The following is a 17,118-nucleotide window of genomic DNA, read 5'->3' as shown; positions in this document are numbered from 1 at the left end:
GTATTTTTCATTTCTCTAGCATCCTAGCTAGATATTAGCTTAGTTAATAGCAGTTGTGATGCGAACTACAGTTTCTGGTCGTTTTGTGACACTGAGTAAACTGCATGTATGACTGTGCTTGTTGTACTGATTTTTTTTTGTTTTCAACTGCAGTGAGACAAGTGTTGCATAACAGTTGCCTTTTGTAGACCTAGTGCGGCCCGCCGAACGGCTGTGATCTTGCTCTGCGGCCCACATGCTGAGTTGAGTTTGAGACCCCTGAACTACACGATCCCATTTCGGCTTCTCAACATTCAAATGATTCCTTTTGCCAGAGTCCACATTATTTCAAAGACTTTAAATAACAAAACTTTATTTTTGTTAAAGGCTCATTTTCTTAGATATTTGCAATGAAAATAGCCAGCAGATCTCAAGAGAAAGGTTCTACATATCATCATGGGAAGAGATGCATTAACACTATTACAAAACCTTTCTTAACAGATATTCAAATGTCTTTATTGTGGAGGAAAAGAGGGTCAAAACAGAACATTCCCAAACCACAGATCCACAAATAACACTTTTGTCCTGACAGAACTCAAACCTTGATTCAAAGGCACTCCCATTACTGTCAGGAAGCAGAACACGCCCTTGAGAAAACGCAAAGAATACCAACATTTCTCCAACCACAATTACCTTTAATCTATGAAACAGAATTTCCTTACAAATTAAGCAGTTTTTAGAGTAGTGACATTTATCATTGATGTGGTCTGCTTGTTAATATGGCTGTGGTCAGAAGGGAACTTGAGCCTGTGAGTTTTCCAGAAATTGGAAAAGTGCCATCATTAAAACTGAGAGGAGAAAGACCTGTAGCCGTCCTTCTGGGCCCGGTACAGCGAGAGTGCGGCCTCACAGCTGGAGAACCCGCGCGTGTCCCCGTTGCCAGGGGGACTAGAGATGCCCTCCAGCAAGCGCGTGATCCCTCTTCCCCGAACACTGCTGTTTGGGCCAGAAAGCCTCACCCCAGGAGGGCCGTCACCTAAGGCATTGGACACGCAAGAAAAGAAGGGCCACTTTATAGTTTATTGTAAAGAGAGCCTCCATCGGCTGGCGTCCTCCTGCAGCCCGTTCCCCACCCCCGCCCCCACCAGGCCCTGATGGATGGAGGGGGCCGCAGAGAGAGGCTCTGAGTCGGGCAAAGGCTGAACAAGGGCTTCTGCTGGTTTCCAACCCTGGCCCCCTTACCCAACGTTCTTTGGGCAGCACCTGAGTTTCATGTCACTAGGTTTTAAACTTTCCCCTTTCCCCAAAGACATCCTCGTACCAAAATCATAAAATTACAGCTGCTACAAGAGTTAATAGCTAAGTTTAAATCCCCTAAACAAATCTGAGTAAGTTAAACTATCAAAGTGACATAAAAAATGTACATATCCCAATTTTTTAATATGCTAGTGACAAATTAGACTCCCAATTCAACCAGATCTTAGATCCCAAAGCCAACACCTAGCAAACGCCTAAGGCCACACCCTGAGGTCCCCATTGGCTGCGAGGCCCCGCCCCTGGGATGCACAGGCTCACCTACCAGGATGCTTACCAATGGGCGTGCTAGATCTGGGTTCCTGATTGGAGTAGTTGAAATAAGAGAATCCCGGACTTCCAAACCTTAGCTTCTATTAAAAGGAAAAAACACCAGGAAGGAAAAATCCACTCATTTCTTATCAATTATTGGATCATCTAGGACAATTTCAAATTACTCTTTAAAAAACACTAAAAGCCACTTTCCCAGTGTCTGACCAACTTCTGAAAAGCAGCGCTGTGGAGGGAGCAGGGGGCTGTCCTGGGGTGGGGAACCCTGGCCAGAATGGAACCCAGAACCTCTGGGTGTACAGGGTGCTTCTGAGCGAGGAGGCAGGCGGTAGGGAGATGAGAGCTTTTAATCAACCCTGAATCCAACATTATACGTCTCTGAAGTATATATTTTAAATAATTATATTACCTATATTCCGGTATTTAATTTTTAGAATGTTTCAAAGTGTTCTGTATAAAGATTGCCAATTTTAGCCTGACCATGCGGTGGCGCAGGGGATAAAGAGTTGGACTGGGACACGGAAGACCCAGGTTTGAAACCCCGAGGTCGCCGCTTGAGCACAGGCTCACCAGCTTGAGCACAGGGTTGCTGGCTGGAGCGTGGGATCACAGACATAACCCCATGGTTACTGGCTTGAGCCCAAAGGTTGTGAAGCCCAAGGTCATTGGCTTGAGCAGGGGGTCGCTTGCTCTGCTGTGGCCCCCTGGTCAAGGTACATGTGAGAAGGCAATCAATGAACAACTAAGGTGCCACAATGAAGAACTGATGCTTCTCATCTCTCTTCCTTTCTGTCTGTCTGTCCCTATCTGTCCCTCTCACTGACTCTGTCTCTATCAAAAATAAAGATTGCTGATTTTCATTTTCTTAACACTTCATTAATGAAAGTAGGCAACTATACCAGGAAAAAAAGGGTTTTATGCAAGATCCACCTAGATTTAGAACTGTCTGACACTCTGTGGAGATTTTATTACAGTATGTTTTCATCTCTTTAACATTTAAAAGAATCACATACGCATTCTAACAGCTTTACCAGGTGTGGCCACCCAGGAAGTGATGCACGCAGTCAGGTACTTGGAAGGTTAGTGCCCAGCTCCTGAACTGACCAGGGTCAGGGCAAAGGGGCCACTCGGCCTGACACGCCATGAAGATTTAAAACTGTCTAAGGGGAGAGAACCTATGGCTGACCTTTAGCTGCCGTCAGCCAGGACCGCAGAGTAGGACATGAGAAGAGACCCAGCTCCCCAAGTCAGCGCTTACCTGGTACCGCCCTGCATCTAGAATGACCATTCTGGGTGTCACCCTGCTGCTGGCCTTGTAGTCCTGCAGTGGCACATGGGCCTCAGTGAGCTGGATCCCGAAGAGCGTGGCCAGAGAGTTGCTGATGCAGTACCTTCAAGGGGAGAAAGGCTCACCACCTGCACCACATCCAGCACCCCGCACACCCACCGTTAACGCTCTAATAGGAAGGCCGGGCAGCAGTACACTGGGCAAACAAACAGATCCTGAGAAGGCACTGGAATGGGAGCGATAAACATACAACTGGCCACCACTGGTGGGCACTTTCACTTCAGTATGTTCCCCTATTTCTAACCCTTGGTATTCTGATCACCAGACATAACGTCAGGTTCACTGTGAGGGGATGTGAATGAGGTGAAGGTTACTAGAACTCTCACACACTAAGGCAGGGAGAGGCCAGCACCAGAACTAAGGCTACAACTTAAAAACCTTCCCTCCCCTCAGCCCCGACCCCACTGGCATGCAGAGGGACCACCAGGGCCCCCAGGAGCTGAGGCTCAAGGTGCCTTCCCCACAGAAGGAGAAGGAGAGTCTGCACACTTCCAGCACCTTCACAAGGAAGTGCTGGCCTGTCAGTGCGGCAGAAGGGGACAGGAGGGGAAAACGTTCTCCCGCAGGACTCTCGGCAGGGAGGGTCAGTGAGTGCTTGTGAAGGTTCACCCACATCGCTCAGTGGTAACTGCCCGACAGGCAGGGACGTGGCAGAACAGTAAAAAAACGTGAACGAAACTTCACTTGTTTTAAGAGAACTGTGGAAAGAAGGGTGAGCACTGATTCACCCCACTTGCTAAACAACAGCCAGCCCGATGCTGGAGACGCGGCAGCGCCAGTAGGGGAAGGGGCTCCTTCTGCTAACTTACGCAATTTTCTTGCAAACAGCCAAAGCGCAGAAGAGAATGTCATTTTCTTCATGCCACTTGCACCTGTGTAAGAGAAGGGCTTTACTATCCAATCTGAAAGGAGCACTGCTTATGGGCTTTTTTACATGCCTACTTCTAATTTACCTAGCTGAAATCATTCAAGAAAAACTGATACTATTACTTAAAGATTAAGGCTTCTAAATCGAATACACAAAAACTAGATTTTAAAAAAAGGACAGATTTTTTACCTCCTCTGATGCAAACTTATGATGCTTTGCAAGCCACACATAACCAGAACAGGTCATTTTAGCTTCAAATAAAATGAGTGTTCCAGCAACACATTAGTGACCCTGGTTAACATTCACTCACTCAGCAAATGCTTGCTGAGTGCAAACAGTTACCAGACGTGTTCCAGGCATGGGGACACAGTGCTGAATGAAACACAGGAGCTCTTATCCACCCAAGACTGACTTTGTAATGGGCAAGACAGGTAAAAAAATATGGAAGCATCACACATAATAATTTAATAAGTTCTAAGGCAGGAAAAACAGACAAGAGCGATGGTATGAAATGCTGGAGGATGACCGTTCAGATCAGGCGGCACGAGAGGCATCACTGAGGTGATGCTGGACAGGAAGTGACAACAGTGCACTTTCACAATGGAGACAGGACAGTCTGTGCATGTCTCTCCACCATGTGACAGGCACCCACCACTCCAAACGGCAGTGCCACTCAATGCAGAGCCTGCCTGACCTCAGCAAGAGTCTTCACTTCAAAGAACCAACACGCTAAACCGTTAAGGATAAAACGTCACCCCTGGCCAGTTGGCTCAGTGGTAGAACGTGAGCCTGGCATATAGAAATCCCAGGTTTGATTCCTGGTCAGGGCACATAGGATAAGCAACCATCTGCTTCACCACCACCCCTCCCCCAGCTAAGGCTCAAATGAACAAGCTGGCCTCATGGGGCTGAGGATGGTTCCATGGCCTCCCTCAGGCGCTAAAATAGCTTGGTTGCTGAGCAGTAGAGCAGCAGCACGACATGGGCAGAGCATCGTCCCCTAGTGGGCTTTCCAGGTGGATCCTGGTTGGGGCATATGTGGGAGTCTGTCTCTGCGTCCCCTCCTCTTACTTGATTAAAAAAAAAAAAGTTATCTGTAGTTAATGGAAGTTATTTAACTGAATAGAAGATTTATCTAAAATAAAATTAGGAATTTCCCACTGCTTTTCCAAAAAGTGATTCAATAAATATGATTCATAAAACTCTATCACTAAAATGAAGCCTTAGGTTAAAATTAACCTACATTCTTACATACTCACATGGAATCAAGTCATTTTAATATTCTAGTTAGTTCTGCTCCTTGTCTAGAACTTACACCCCGAGAGTACTAGCCTCATATACATGTTTCCGTTAAAGATCGTACCTGAAGCGAAAGCAGATGGAGAACTAACAATGTATTCCAGGGCTAAAACACAGAAAACTGGACAAAATAAAACCCTACAAAAGTATGATCCAGAGAAAAAATGTCTCCCAATCTACCATTATACAGTTGACCCCTGACAATACAGGGGGTTAGGGGTGCCAAGCCCCTGTGCTCCTGAAAGTCTGTATATAACTGTGACTCCCTATAAACATCAGGTGTCCCTCCGATGCGCAGGGTCTGGCTCAGGTCCCTGCAGATACCAGACTCTGCGATGCATCTGCCCCGTATAACACTAGCTAGATCAATGCAGACAGTTGGCCCTCTGTAGCCACGATGCCCACCACGACCCAGGCCAGGACAGGTGTCTGCTGCAGAGCCCATGCGCACCATGGACCCACTCAGTTCAAACTGTGTTGTTCACAGCCAACTGTGCTTTTAAAAGTGACAGTGCTGGCCCTGGCCAGTTGGCTCAGTGGTAGAGCATTGGCCTGGCGTGCAGGAGTCCCGGGTTCGATTCCCGGCCAGGGCACACAGAAGAAGCGCCCATTTGCTTCTCCACTCCTCCCCCTCTCCTTCCTCTCTGTTTCTCTCTTCCCCTCCCGCAGCTGAGGATGGCTCTGTGGCCTCTGCCTCAGGCGCTAGAATGGCTCTGATTGCAGCAGAGCGATGCCCCAAGATGGGCAGAGCATCGCCCCCTGGTGGGCATGCTGGGTGGATCCCGGTCAGGCACATGCGGGAGTTTGTCTGACTACCTCCCCGTTTCCAGCTTTGGAAAAATACAAAAAAAAAAAGTGACAGTGCTTCTATCTGCTTTTACTCATACTACTAGATTCTCTTCCTCCAAATCATCCCATCATCCCACCAACCCCCCTAAAACTGTCAAGTGTATTTTCTGGTGAAGGAAGATTCATTCCAAAACATAGGCTAAAAATAAGAACTTTGTTAAACTATTAATATTCACTTTGCGGCCACAAATCTCAAATGCATGTGAAACTGTATTCCATAGTCATAACATAAAGTCACAAATGAGTATGTCCTCTGAGTAGGTGTGCATCTACCGTCGAGGGCCCCACGTGCCTCCTTCACTCGGAGGTGAAGCCCAGCTGAGCACGCAGCCCCCTGTCAACCATCCCTCTGTTAGTTCTCACCAAACAGCAAGTACCCAACTCAGCTCTGCAGCCTTGCTTCTAACTCTGAACGTGGCCAAGGGGAGCCTGCACCCTGGAGGACCCCCACCCAGGAAGCCCACCCCCATCACCCCAGGGCACCAACAACCCAGGGAACGGAGGCAAACAGCATCCCTGCCCGCCAGTAGTCCCGTCCTCCTCATCTCCTCAACCCTAGCCACGCTGAAGGTGGCTGTGTGACAAGAGCAGCTCCTGCTGGGAGGTACGAAACCCGAGAGCAGCCCCTGCCCAGCTGAAATGCCAGAGCGAGCCAGGGCTCCGAGCAGGCCCTCTCGTCCTCACCCTTGCCCTCAGGGCCGTGTCCGCGTGCTGCCAGACCCAGGACAGCAGCCCCGCATCTGACACAGAGACAATGAGTTGACTGACAAGAACCAGAAAGACCCCCTCCGTCCACACACTGAAAAGCCTTATGTTAACTCCTGGGTTAAAGACAGAATTTTTCTTAAATGACAAATACTGTATGTCAGTCTACTGTGCACTGAAAGCTAAGTTAGAAGAAAATTCACACTACTACACATTTATCAATAAAAACACACTGCATACCCGAAACAAAAACAAAAGAATATTAAATGTAAATGTAATTGAAAAATAAAATAAAAAATTAATGAATTAAGTTCAGAACCCAAAAGACTAGAAAAAGAACAAAAGTACAAAGAAAACAAGATAAAACTATAAAATTAATAAAAGAATGACAAAGCAGATCTAATAAATTAAAATCCATTATTATGAACACAAATAAAATCAATAAAAAATCCATTATTATGAAAAACAATTAACAAAATAAACACTGTTAGACTAAGCTAGCTTGGTTTGGGGGGGGAAGGGGAAGCAAAAATAACAGGAAAGTATAAGAACCATTAAAACAAAGGAAATTTCAAAACTTTTGAGACCAGCACTTTGCAGACTTTCACATCAATGTGGAAACCTATGGAAAGTGTCTGATTTCCAAGGGAAGAGATGCCCAGGCGGACCCTATCAGTCACAAAGCCCCGCAGTCAGCGCTCCCCAAGCTGCACAGCTCTGCCCTATGACATTCACCCGCCCTGAAACGCACAAGCTGCGCACGAAAAGTTTCAAAACAGACTGGCAAGACCCAAAAATAGACATGAATAAAAAATTTCTGAAAAAACACCCCGTTCTTTGGACAGAATTCAACTTGATAAGGATTTCCATTCTCCCCAGTTAATTTATACATTCAATGCGATCCAAGGAGCTCCTTCACAGAACTAGACTGCAGTGAGTGTTCCTTCTGAACACGCTCTCTCGTGTGAACCGTGTTAACACACTGCACTTTCAAGAGATTAAACCGAGATGGAAGGAGACAAAAATGGAGAACTAGCAAATGGACTGAAATATATTTCAAAAGAATAACTGAACCACTCTGAAAGCAAAGAAAAAAATCTAAACCAAGTAACGTTTTTTTGTTTGTTTGCCTTTTTGAGAGGCAGGGAGAGAGACAGGAACATCAAACTGTTACTGCATGCGCCCTGACCGGGGATGGAACTGGCAACCTCTGCGCTTCAGGACGATGCTCTAACCAACCAAGCTATCCAGCCAGGGCTTAAAGTTTTTTAGTTGATTGACTTTTAGAGACAGAGAGAGGAAGGAAAGATAGAGGAGGGGAAGGGAAGCATTCATCCGCTGTTCCACTCAGTCATGTATTCACTGGTTGCTTCCCATGTGTGCCCTGATGGAATCAAACCCTAGCCTTGTCGTTTCAGGATGATGCTCTTAACCAACTGAGCTAACCGGCCAGGACCACAAAAGCTTTTTTTGTTGTTGTTGTATTTTTCTGAAGCTGGAAACAGGGAGAGACAGTCAGACAGACTCCCGCATGCGCCCGACCGGGATCCACCCGGCACGCCCACCAGGGGCGCCGCTCTGCCCACCAGGGGGTGATACTCTGCCCCTCCGGGGCATGGCTCTGCCGCGACCAGAGCCACTCTAGCGCCTGGGGCAGAGGCCAAGGAGCCATCCCCAGCGCCCAGGCCATCTTTACTCCAGTGGAGCCTTGGCTGCGGGAGGGGAAGAGAGAGACAGAGAGGAAGGAGGGGGTGGGGGTGGAGAAGCAAATGGGCGTTTCTCCTATGTGCCCTGGCCGGGAATCGAACCCGGGTCCCCCGCACGCCAGGCCGACGCTCTACCGCTGAGCCAACCGGCCAGGGCGCACAAAAGCTTTTGAACAAACTATTTTGAGTCTTTACCCTCAGCCTGAAAAACAACTGAAAACCCATCCTGAGCTAAGTTAACAGTCTGTCTATTCACTGTGGTGTCACTTACCAGTCCTGGAACGAGGTCTAATGTATTCTAGGACTGAACAAGCACGTGACAATCCCGAGTGCCAGGCTCCTCTCCCAGAAAAGGGAAATACAAAAATAGAGACCTGGCACCCAGAGGACTCCCTGGGGGCGGCCTAGAGCTACAGGTTCCGTGGAACTCAGACAGAGACGGAGATGCATGCACGTGTGCAAGGCTGTGAGCATGCACACCTGCAGAGCCTGCTCCGCTGAGGGCAGACGGGGGCACAGTGTTCCGGGAGGGAGGAGCACACCTGGTGCCCAGAGCCTGTCCCTCACCCTCTCCTCACCTAAGGATGGGGCTCCCGGGGCAGCCGCACCCACAGATGCAGCAGGGGAAGGGCAGGTGAGCCGCAGCACAAAGGATGAACAGACGGACGAGAGGATGCCCAAGGGACACAGAAACCCCTGCTCTGAAGCACCGCCCCCCACCCCCGGCCTCAACAGTAAATGGAAAGCAGCATTACAGAGATAGCAGCATTCAGCCCACTGAATAAAACAGGAATCCATTGAGTCCACACTCACAGAATATGTGAATGAGGATAAATCAGCGAAAGGATAAGTTCTTCTTCACAGTAGAACACAACAAGGGGATTAGAAAATCACTTCACAAATACAGGAATGATAGATGCGTGCATAAATCACCAATGGATGCAAAAACTAGCAGGTTCAAGTTTCGGGAACAGAAGGTGGAAAACACAAACTTTCTGATGGGAAGTCAGGCAGACACTGTCTTAAGCAGATGGTCAAAGTTATTACCAGTACCTGGATGAACATGTGCTCAGATGTGACACCAGAAGACACATTACAAGAACACGCAACCACACTTCCTCACAAGGAAACACAGGCAGACCAGACTGAGAAACACTGTACCTAGCCGGCCTGCGCTCATCCAAACATCAGGTCATAAAAACCAGAGCAAGGAACTACTCCAGATTAGGACCTATTCAATGCAACATGGGATCTGGCTTGAAACCTAGACCAACCAGATTTTTTTGGTGTTGTTGTTATAAAAGACATAATTGGAACTAGCAAAATGTTTCTATGGCCTTTAGGTTAGATGATAGTCTTGTATCAATGGCAATACCCTGTGTGATCCTACACATGTAACACAAAGTGTTCTTGTTCTTAAAGAGAAAACTTGGCTATTGAGGGGTAAAAGGCAAAACAGCAACTTACTCTCAAGTGGAATACAAACATAGAGAAAGTTATAAAGGAAAGGTATTAAAACATTAACAGTTGAGTCTGAGAAAATGCTACATAGGTCTTCTTTGTACTATTCTTACCACTTATTTCTAAACAAAGTTATTTCAAAATAAAAGTACTTCAGCTAATTTATTTCACTTATATATTCCTTACATGTAAACACAAGAATTCTATGTGATGAAACCTCTAAATAGATATAAAACATTCTTTCATCAGCGCAGAAGTTCTAAGTGAGGAAGTGCTGACAGTTCAACTAGTAGTATTTTTTGTTTTTAGTAGCAAACATAACAATGTATGGTACTTCACAGTCAGTGGGATCTTATATTCAAGGAAATACAATGATCCCAGAGTTTCATAGGAAAATATGGCCTAGAAAGGCCAAAACTAATCCTACCATATTTTCTCAGTTCAGAAGAAAGGTCAAGATCACTCTATCACAAGATCAACAGAAATACCTTGTGTTGCTAGAATAATCCCACATGGCCACATCTAGAAGACTCCGAACCCAGGTCTTGGACGGCTCCTTGAGCAGTTTTTGCTGGTAGATCCCCACGACAAGATCCTCAACAGTGAGAAGTTCTAGGTTTTGCCTGATTTCTTCAACGGTAAACAGGAAAACAGATGCAATCAGTGGACGTCGGTCCAGAGAACATCACGTCACATGGGAGCGAGTGCAGAGAGTAGAGCCCGCAGAGCGGAGTGTGGCCTACTTACCTGACCCCTTCTCCATGTGCTTCAGACACCAGTTCACTCTAGCCCTGTCGTCCGACTGCGGAAGAGAACACACTGACTAGTATTTTCTCCACTGAGTTACTCTCGCTCGGGGGAGGGGGTGGGCAGGACGCGTGGAGGGGTGGAAGGGGAGACAGGAGGCTGTGACAACTAGATGAGAACTATAAAAAAGAGTTATGTGTACATATTAGAAAACACTGCTGTTGTTAGTAACCAGGTACATTCATAAAACATGTTAACACACTTCATAAAAAGTGAGACGTAGGGGAAAGAAGTGAAGAAACCAATGTTCAGAAAAAGATCATCTATTCACGGTTATACAAACAGTGAGGTTAAAACCTCGTGTTTCAGCTCCTAGCCTGGAAGAGTTTAGACCAAAAAAAGAAAAAAAACAAACTCTGAAGACCAAAAAGAGAGTCCAGGGACTGCTGTGAAATGGCTGTGAGTACACAGGGACCCTGTGGAGGAGAAGAACGGGTACACGGACCAGAGCGTCCCTTCTTCAGGGCATAGGACATTGAAGGGACGCTGGAGGAATTTCAGGAACTGAAAACATGACGTCTACCAAAGTGGACACACGTTTAGTTTCCGCCGTCTTCAGAATCTCTCCACCACACCCCACACCTAGCTGCACTACACACGATTCAGTGAGCATGTCACACAGAGCCGGCCCTCACAGTTCTTCCTCGGGTCCCTTCTGTGGACCCTCTGACATGTAAGGAGGTGCCTCGGAGTATGAAATTACCTTGCAGTAGATAGGTGGCCAGTTCCCTGGGTTTGGATGAATAAATCTATACAGGTTTTGGAGCACAGTTGCTTGGTCACACCCTAATTCAAAGTTTGAAATAGGAATCTTGTGACTGGAATCACCTGAAGGAAATACAGAGAAGACAGGAGTTCAAAATCCAAGACAAATACACAGTGGTACAGAAGCAGGAACACAGGATGAGGAGATGGGTAACATATTTAAGCACTTGTACCAAGCCTGTTGATGGTTAAGCACTTGACCCATCTTACACGTAACTGTATCAACTAGGAGATACACACATATTGGAGAAAGCCCAGAATCAGAACTAAGTATCGTAGTCCCCCATTATCAGCAGTTTGCTTCCTGCTGCTTCAGTTACCTGCTTCAGTTGCGGTCTACAAATAGTAAATGAAAAGCTTCCAAAATAAACAATTTATGTTTTAAACTGCGCACCATTCTGAGCAGTGCGATGAGCTCTCACAGTGTCCCATTCCATCCTGCCCAGGACGTGAAACATTCCTTTGTCCAGTGCCTTCACACCGTAGATATCAACTGCCCCTTTGTCACTTAGTACATACTTCAGTTACCAGGTGGACTGTCACAGTGGCACAGGACTTGTGTTCAGGTCACCTTTCACATTGACTTAATAATGGCCCCAAAGCACAAGAGCAGGGATGCTGACAATTGCCCTAAATCCAGATAACCTGTTGCCTCTTGGAAAGACTCACCTATGTTATCTGGCCAGTAAAAGCAGCCGACTTGAAGCCAAAGGATATATGCAGAAAATAAAACCACAAGCCCATAGAGGAGAAGGAATATTATCCTTCAAGTCTACATCATTTTAGAGTTCCTAAGGATCATGTACACTGTCCACCACTTCTCTGAAGAGTCCCCAACAATTAACTCAGGGTTCTTCAACACACACTGTGTGTCTGGTTAAAGCAGTTAGTCTTCACCAGGCACACACATGTTCGTTCAATGCCAATATACTTACTTGCTGCCTGACAATGAAACCGAAATCCTCGTGGAACTTCACCTATAATACAAAATGGGTTGTTGAGAGAAGCAGAGATCTCATCTCTGTCTGGCTATCCTATAGTAATCATATTCTGCAGGATGACCAAGTTCATAACATACATAGTGTTACTGCTATGTGAAAATATAAGATATTAAACCTATTTATTAGGGTTTTTTTTTAACCAAAGGTATGATAAGTATCAAAGAATTCTGATGTATTGTCTAAGCCACTTTCAAAAGAAAGTTATTCTGTACCTAGGAAAAAATACTAGATAAAGAACATATGTGCCCAAGGGATCTTAGCTCAGGAACCAGGCTGGACTTCAGGTGTTCCTGAGGTCTTTGACAGAGAAAGGTATACAGTGTAGGTATTTCCCAGAGGGATAAGCCTCCAAATTTATTGTTCTACTATGTTACAGCCACATTTAAAAAAAGCAGTTATTTGGCTTGGCGCCCCTCTCATGGTATGTGCAGGGTTAGTTTTCTGTCATGCAGAAACAAGGAGAAAGGCTGACTGTCATGAATTTGAAAGCAATTGACAAAACTAAAGAAGGTCTTCCTTCCTCTACCTCTTCTCCTTTTCTCTTCTCCATATGCACTTCTCCTACTTACCTTCAAAGGTACCGTGTTCCCCTGACTACTGCTTTCCCTCCTGAGAACTGAAAACAAATCCTATGTCTTTGTAACAAACTGCTTTTGACCAGGTGGCGCAGCAAGAAGAGATGCTGAGAACACGCTGTAACTAAGTGTGGGGCCATTCCCACACTTTCTCACTGCACCTCGGAGCAGTTCTCCGATAGGAATAATCCCGCTTTATGGAGCTCACAGGCTCAGGAAGGCGGGTTAAGCATTTTGCTCCAGGATACAAAGCAACAGCCAGTTAGAAACCAGTGATGGCTGGTGAGTTAAGAGGTAAAGAAACCCTTGAGGGGAGCCCAGCATAAGCAGTTTTAGAACATTCCAACAAGCAAAGAGCAGGCTACGTGTTCTCAGGCACTCCAACCACCCAACTCTAAAGCTTATTTGAGGTTAAAGCCAAAGATGCTGTGTCAACACCTAATTCTTCACAGTTTTTCAAACAAGTATCATGAAGTCTTAATTCATTTTAAGAACTCAGCTTGTGTGTCAGCTTTTGAAAAAACAAACAAGTTTATCAAATAAAGTCGAGATAAAACTGGGATTTTTGAAGATCTAGAAGTACTCTATCTGGCTACTTACCAGGATTAATGAAACTGTGGAAGTCAGCTAGAATGCCTTCTTGGAGAGAGTATTTCACACAGCCTAGTTCACAGGGGAGAAAGCGCTGTTCACAGTGAGGAGGCAGCTCGCCATGGCTAAATATGTTCAAAAAATAAAAAGTGCCTCCAAGGAGAGCTAAAAAAAAAAAAATCATAAGATGTGAACAGATGAGTGTCTCAAATTTACCCCTTCTACAAAAGCAAAAGTTTTAGAAACATTTTCCTTTGTTCTTATATTTCTAAAAAGCTGGAAGAGAGAAAACTAACCTGCTGTATGAAAAAAAAAATGAATCAAAATTTTTCCAATTACACTGATAAAGGTTTAAAGTAGTAACCACTCATGGCATGAAGGAATGAAATTATTCACACTTTCAGCTCACTCTAGATAATTTAGCTATACATAAGCACTGAATCTGAAGAATGACTTAAGCTGAGACCCTTAGTCAACAAATAAGGGGTTTGGGAAATAAAGTCAAGGGCAGGAAAAAAAGTTAGTGCAATAAAACCTCTGATATAAAAAAATAGACAATTTAGTCCACCCTTTACTCTTTACCACTATATAAGACCACCTATAAACTATTTAAAGGGAGGAAAAAATGTGAGCATCTGCGAAGGTCTTATTTACCAAGACAGCCACATTTAAGACTGTTAAAAGTCTATTCACCTTCAACAAAGGCAGAGAACAAAGAATAAAAACAGCCAGAAGACAACAGCAGGGTCTCTTACTATTTATGTTCTTTTCTAGACTAGGTCAATAGTTAATCTTTACTGTTATAACTAAAATGTATTTAAGTCTCTATGTATTTAAAAAAAATTTTTTTAATTTATTTATTTTAGTGAGGAGAGGGGTGGGGAGGAGCAGGAAGCATCACTTTCTATATGTGCCTTGACCAGACAAGCCCAGGGTTTCGAACCGCCGACCTCAGTGTTTCAGGTCTACCCTTTATCCACTGCACCACCACAGGTCAGGCTAAGTCTCTATGCATTTAGGTGTTTAGCTATAAACACTTAAATATGTTTAATAACACATGAAGTGGTAGAAACCAACAGAATAGTTTTGTCAAAAATAACCCCCCCAAAACAACTCTCCAGTGTTACTTCAACAGATGCAAATTACCTGATCTCTTACAACTTCAGTGCCATCAAACTCGAACAACTGCAATCAATTACTTTGAAATGCAAGTTCAAAATGAACAGAACACAAATTTACTGATCAACAGACATGTCACAGTGACTTGAGCACCCAAATTTATGGAAGCAAAACATGTTAGGATCACTGTACCTTGATCACTTTTTAGAGACAAGCTTGACATATCTGGGGGTGAGACAGTCCGCTGTGGTACAAGCACACCTGGCTTCCTCAGTGGGGTGTAAACAGGTTTCTAAGGAGGAAGAGAACAATTCACCACATACTTACACTCTTGCTGGGCACTTTATGTCATATATACTTAAATTTAGCAAAGTAGCTGCAAAACACCCCATAGATGACTTCAGTAACCTCTCCAGGCCAATGAACCCAACCAGTAAACACAGCCACATCTGTCAATGACACCAATGGAAAAATCTATAAATATCCTAGATCACAGGTGAATAAATAGTGAGTAAGAAGTTCAACCATCCTTGCTGACAGCTCCTTGCCTATTACTGATCACCTTAACTAATCCTACTGAGTCACATAGCATGTGCCAATCCGGTGTCCAAAAGGACTGCGTTCTCTAATGCGGATTGCTTTTCACTTGGAAGTAAAATCCAGAGCACCCTGACTTCAAGTGTCAGTGAGGTGGACAACACAACTTACTTTCTGATAAGAAACGTTTTGTAACAAACTGCAGTAAGAAAAAGAAAAAACAAAACAGAAAACAAGGCTCGCAAGTATAAATACACACAAATTAAAGTGATTAGAAACTTCTGCTCAAACGTAAATCCTCAAAATAAAAACCTCTCAAACCTAAAACAAGCAAAGCTCTTAAGAATTCCCATCCAAGTTGTCAGTTGAAAGAAAGAATGGAATTTCACTGTGTAAGAATGGGAAAGAACATGGGGCTAGAGGGGCACAATTACCCTGCCCTTTCTTGACACAAATCAAGGAAACAAATCTTTTTTATAGTCTACCTCCACAGATATATATTTACTCAAATGCCCTTTATGCAGCTCTCATCTGGAAGGCACACAGACATCCACCAACATCTGCAAGTCCTGATATGTCAATATTTAACATTTACAGCAGCAGGCTTGGTTCTGGGGGTCATTTTAAAAAGAGACTGGTCCAGGGATCATTTTAAAAAGAGACTGGTCTGTGCTCGCTTCGGCAGCACATATACTAAAAAGAGACTGGTCCACACCACTTTTTAAATATCCGAAGAAAGGTTCTTTGATCGTGCAAGGGTTGAAAAAGACCCTTAGCGGTCCTTGGGCACCGGCCCCAAATGCCACCACACTGTGTTCACTGGGGTTCACTGGCTTGCAGCTTCCCCTTAAGGGGGTTTCCCGGGCCTTCGCCGCCAAACGACACCAACCTGGGCCCTGCACTTCGGGAGCTCGTTGCAGGGACAACAGGCATCCCGACACCAGGGAGCGAAACGACAGCCCTCTGTGGCCCTCAGCCACTACCCCGGCACCCGGTGAACGTGCCCAGGCGCCAAGCAGGGGCCTGCTCGTCGCTGGCGGACTTTACCTGCTTCTCTGAAGGTCCTGAGTCCTTCCCCTGGGCGGCCCTCCACGCTCGAGCCATGTCTACGTACTTCTCCTTCTCATCTTGACCCAGGAGCTTGGGGAAACGCAAGGCGGGGTGAGGGGGACACGAAGAGAAGTAGCCGTGAGGCCCGAGTGCACGCCCCCCCACCCACCCGCGGGGCTGGCTGTGGTTCAGGCGTCAGTTTGACCCCCTGCCAGGCCGCAGCCACCGCTCCTCCCGGCAGAGACTGTGGCATCGCCATCCTCTTTGAGGCCTCCGTCCCTCCTGCGTGCTCACCCAACTGTCCAGCCCACTGCGGCCTTACCGCCCAATCAGCAGAGCAGTAGGGGATGGCGTCCGCCACGCGGGCCACAGGCAGGCCTCGCCGCCGCAGCTCGGGGATCTTCTCCTGCACGAAGAAATAGTAGGCGTTCCTGGTGGCCTTGCGGTTCGGCATGGCGAACGCGGCCGAACTTCGTGAGCCAGCAGCACCAGCCACGGGCACCTTCGCCGGGCTCCCGCCTTTAGTAACTGAGGTGGCTGTGCACGCAGTCCTCCCCCCTCACAGCTCTCAGCCAATCAGAGCGCGGCACGCAGCCGCATTGGGCACGCTGGTGAAGAAACCAGTCTGCACTGCACGGAAGATCCCTCCGCGTGCAGCGGTAGGGGTGGAGCGTGGTCCAGGTGCGAAGCATTCTGATTGGCTGGGGCGATTTGCCAGAGGTGGGGGGGAGCAATGTAGTTGTCACGTGGAAGGCATGCAGCATTGTTGCGTAATCTGGGTCCAAAGCAAGAGAAAAGTGTGTTTCAGGCCTTAAGTGTTTTGTGACTGTCAAGGACCAACTGCGCCCAGCACTGTGAAAGGGATCAGTAGAGG

General features: G+C 46.2%; 1 protein-coding gene across 1 annotated transcript; it reads right to left on the bottom strand.

Annotated features, from left to right (window-relative positions):
• Nucleotides 1-821: 821 nt before the first annotated feature.
• On the bottom strand, nucleotides 822-16,723 carry MAEL (maelstrom spermatogenic transposon silencer). Its single transcript, XM_066254485.1, has 12 exons — nucleotides 16,567-16,723; nucleotides 16,242-16,334; nucleotides 14,850-14,949; nucleotides 13,548-13,703; nucleotides 12,307-12,348; nucleotides 11,310-11,434; nucleotides 10,547-10,601; nucleotides 10,288-10,429; nucleotides 3,721-3,783; nucleotides 2,822-2,954; nucleotides 1,571-1,646; nucleotides 822-1,015 (listed from the first exon to the last, which is right to left on the bottom strand). Exons 1-12 carry the CDS (start codon nucleotides 16,696-16,698, stop codon nucleotides 822-824), a joined length of 1,311 nt encoding a protein of 436 aa, XP_066110582.1. The 5' UTR covers nucleotides 16,699-16,723.
• Nucleotides 16,724-17,118: the final 395 nt, after the last annotated feature.

This window comes from Saccopteryx bilineata, chromosome 2, assembly GCF_036850765.1.
Source record: "Saccopteryx bilineata isolate mSacBil1 chromosome 2, mSacBil1_pri_phased_curated, whole genome shotgun sequence".
Classification (NCBI taxonomy): Eukaryota; Metazoa; Chordata; class Mammalia; order Chiroptera; family Emballonuridae; genus Saccopteryx; species Saccopteryx bilineata.
This window is presented reverse-complemented; position numbering and strand designations above follow the sequence as displayed.